Below are 2,722 nucleotides of genomic sequence, written 5' to 3'. Positions count from 1 at the left end.
CTGTTGAAAACCATCAAAGGGCCAAGTGTTACAGTTCCACTGGCCACGATTTCTGAAACACAAAAACAGTCAGAGCACATTTTGCACAGAAATACCACAGGTTTGAACGAGTTATGAAAATCTAGTTAGGATCTACAGCATACCTTCAGGGATCTGAGGGCTCACATTTGTGTCATAGCCTGGAGAACTTTTGTAACAGATCCTGTCACAACAGCGACACACATCCCTGCCATCCTCATTTATCCATCTGATAAGAAAGGATACAAATTTATTCATAAAACCTTTGAAATTTTACCATCTACGTTAATATATTTGCGGTTTGTATAATGGGTGGTGACACCCTACATTTTAACTTTTCACAAGGCAGCATAGAAAACAGATGGATTTAAACATAACTACAGACATCTTAATAGTTCAGACTTGGTTAAACTAAATTTAAAAAAAAAAAAAAATAAATAAATAAATAAATAGATGTCAATGATCTACCAACAGTAGAGTTGAGTAAAAACTTCCCAAACCTGTACAAGGCTTTGTATAGTAATTGAATACACAAAATAAAATCACCTTGAATGTACATAATTGCAGGCCTTGTTGATGGGGCTGCTCATCCACATTTCAGAGGTTGCTTTCAGCTGGCAAGTGATAAATATCTTTAAAAAAAAAAAAAAAGGGTATAGAGATCACAGAAATGTCAACATACTTCGGAGCATTTCCAAACACGTTTAAATCATCCGAGTTATGAAAGTGGCTCACCGAGTTCCTTGAATCCTCGTAAAACAGGAAAGCATCAAGCTGCAGTTGAAGCGAAGAAACACTCGTTCTGGGTTGGAATAGTGCGTTTGATCCTTCCTCTTTTGCATCAGTGAGGCACCTGACAAATAAATGTTATCAATCAAGACAAACACCAGTTTTTTTGTGTTTCATACTGCGAAGCTTACTGAGCTACTCTTACCCATGGTTTTCAATGAATTTGTATCTGGGAACTGACATTGCGTCAGGTGACAGAGTTACGACACAGCTGTCGATGAAGAGCCGTCTTTGTTCCGAGTCAGGCCCAGTGTAAGATGCCTTGAGGTGTAGGAGTCCTCCAATGTAGAAGGTCCTGGAGAATGTCTCACTCGTCCAGTCATCTAAATGTAGACAGACATCACTGCATGCACACTTAACAAAAACAAAAGTTGTACACACGTACCAGTCATCAGCTTGAGAGAGAAAGCAGCGATTGAAACCTCTGCAGGAGTGGAGGGGGCCAGGTGCAGCTGCTGATCAATGCTGCTCACAAGGTGTGTCCTGTCACAGAGAAGTTAAAAAGTCAGCCACCATGAAGTCAAAAAACAGCTTCTTTGTGCAAAAAAAAAAAAAAAAGGCAAATATCTCACCTTTTATAGTGACAGGAAACCGGAACTACAGCATGCGTCCTCCTTGTAATGCCATGATAACTGGCAGCTGGTGATACTATCAGCTTGTTTGAGTAGATCACAGAGTCATCAGATATCTAGAGACAAATATAAAGACATTTAAAATCAGGGAACATTCTGGAAAAAGTCAAAACTTTTACTCAGCCACAGATATATCCATCATCATGTATCAATCAGCAACTTACAGATAATTTGGAGCCACAGTCTTGCAGTCCAGCTTCAATGACATATTCAGAGTCACCGGCAGCAACAGCTCGGCACTGAGTTCTCTGTGAATGCTCTGGTTCGCCTAAATAGAGCTCCTCTAGATACACAGGGCGTCCATTGTTATACAGGTCAGCTTTTACCACGATGATCATGGACGCGTCGGTGCATTGTACACGGACAGTGGATCCATCATTGAATTGTGGCCTGCTGATGTCTTCTGCATCAATTGTGAATTTGGCAGATTTATATTCCCTTCCTTCAGCATCTATCATAGGTCCATCTTTCAAGGTCCGAATAGCATCTGCAACACCAAAAGCAAAAGATATCATCAGGGCCAGAGAGGCTGAGTGAACTGCGATCACCATTGTGCTCTTCTCTCAGAACAACAGGACAACACTGCAGAGCCTCCTGCTCAACACAATCACTAAGACAAGTAGGCAAATGAGAATTTAAGAAATCTAAACTGTACTGTATCTTAAGTAAGGTTCAAACACTCAATCTTAAATACTTCCCAGTTCAGACCAATCAAATCACATGGAGACGACAGCTGAACGCAATTATTCATCAACTGACGTGGGAGAATTAAAGCAGCAGTCACCCTGAGATACAAACCTGTGATTGGCCCACACTTAACCAGTGGCACGCCTGGATATTGTTCATAGGGGTGTCCAGATGGGGCCAATGAAATATATTGTGGTGGCACACCAAAGCCAAAAGCTGTTAACTGACTTTCAGCAATTCTATTCTGCTGTTGTAGGCTTTATATAGGCGAGTTGAGATCTAGTCAATACGAGAGCTAAGTAATCACATACGGATGTACTTTGGCTTCATATTTCACAGTTTATGTTACGAATCATTTGATGTGTATCGACTAATACCGGTACAGTTACCATTTTGAGTTCCACAACAATCCAGTTGTAATGTGTTGCATATGTTCGGAAATGCATTGTTCTTCAAATTGTCCTTTTACTTAAAGAGTCAAATATATAGCTTTAATTTGAAGTACATTGATTGTAAGGAACAAAACATTTACCAGGAACAAGCCTACTCAAGTTTAAAAACACCTCACAAAGGCCCACCTTATGAATAATTAACTC

The 2,722-nt window shown here is 40.2% G+C and overlaps 1 protein-coding gene across 1 annotated transcript; it reads right to left on the bottom strand.

Annotated features, from left to right (window-relative positions):
• Positions 1-5: 5 nt before the first annotated feature.
• LOC116380296 (zona pellucida sperm-binding protein 3-like) lies at positions 6-2,121 on the bottom strand (the record flags this gene model as incomplete). Its single annotated transcript, XM_031842236.1, has 8 exons — positions 1,604-2,121; positions 1,380-1,495; positions 1,193-1,290; positions 953-1,130; positions 754-871; positions 565-650; positions 144-247; positions 6-52 (listed from the first exon to the last, which is right to left on the bottom strand). Coding segments are annotated over exons 1-8 (1,134 nt in total), but the record flags the coding sequence as incomplete, so codon positions are not given.
• Positions 2,122-2,722: the final 601 nt, after the last annotated feature.

Source organism: Anarrhichthys ocellatus, unplaced genomic scaffold, assembly GCF_004355925.1.
Source record: "Anarrhichthys ocellatus isolate YVR2014 unplaced genomic scaffold, GSC_Weel_1.0 scaffold6721, whole genome shotgun sequence".
Taxonomy (NCBI): domain Eukaryota; kingdom Metazoa; phylum Chordata; class Actinopteri; order Perciformes; family Anarhichadidae; genus Anarrhichthys; species Anarrhichthys ocellatus.
The sequence above is the reverse complement of the archived record's forward strand: the minus strand, read 5'-3'. Positions and strand labels throughout refer to the sequence as shown.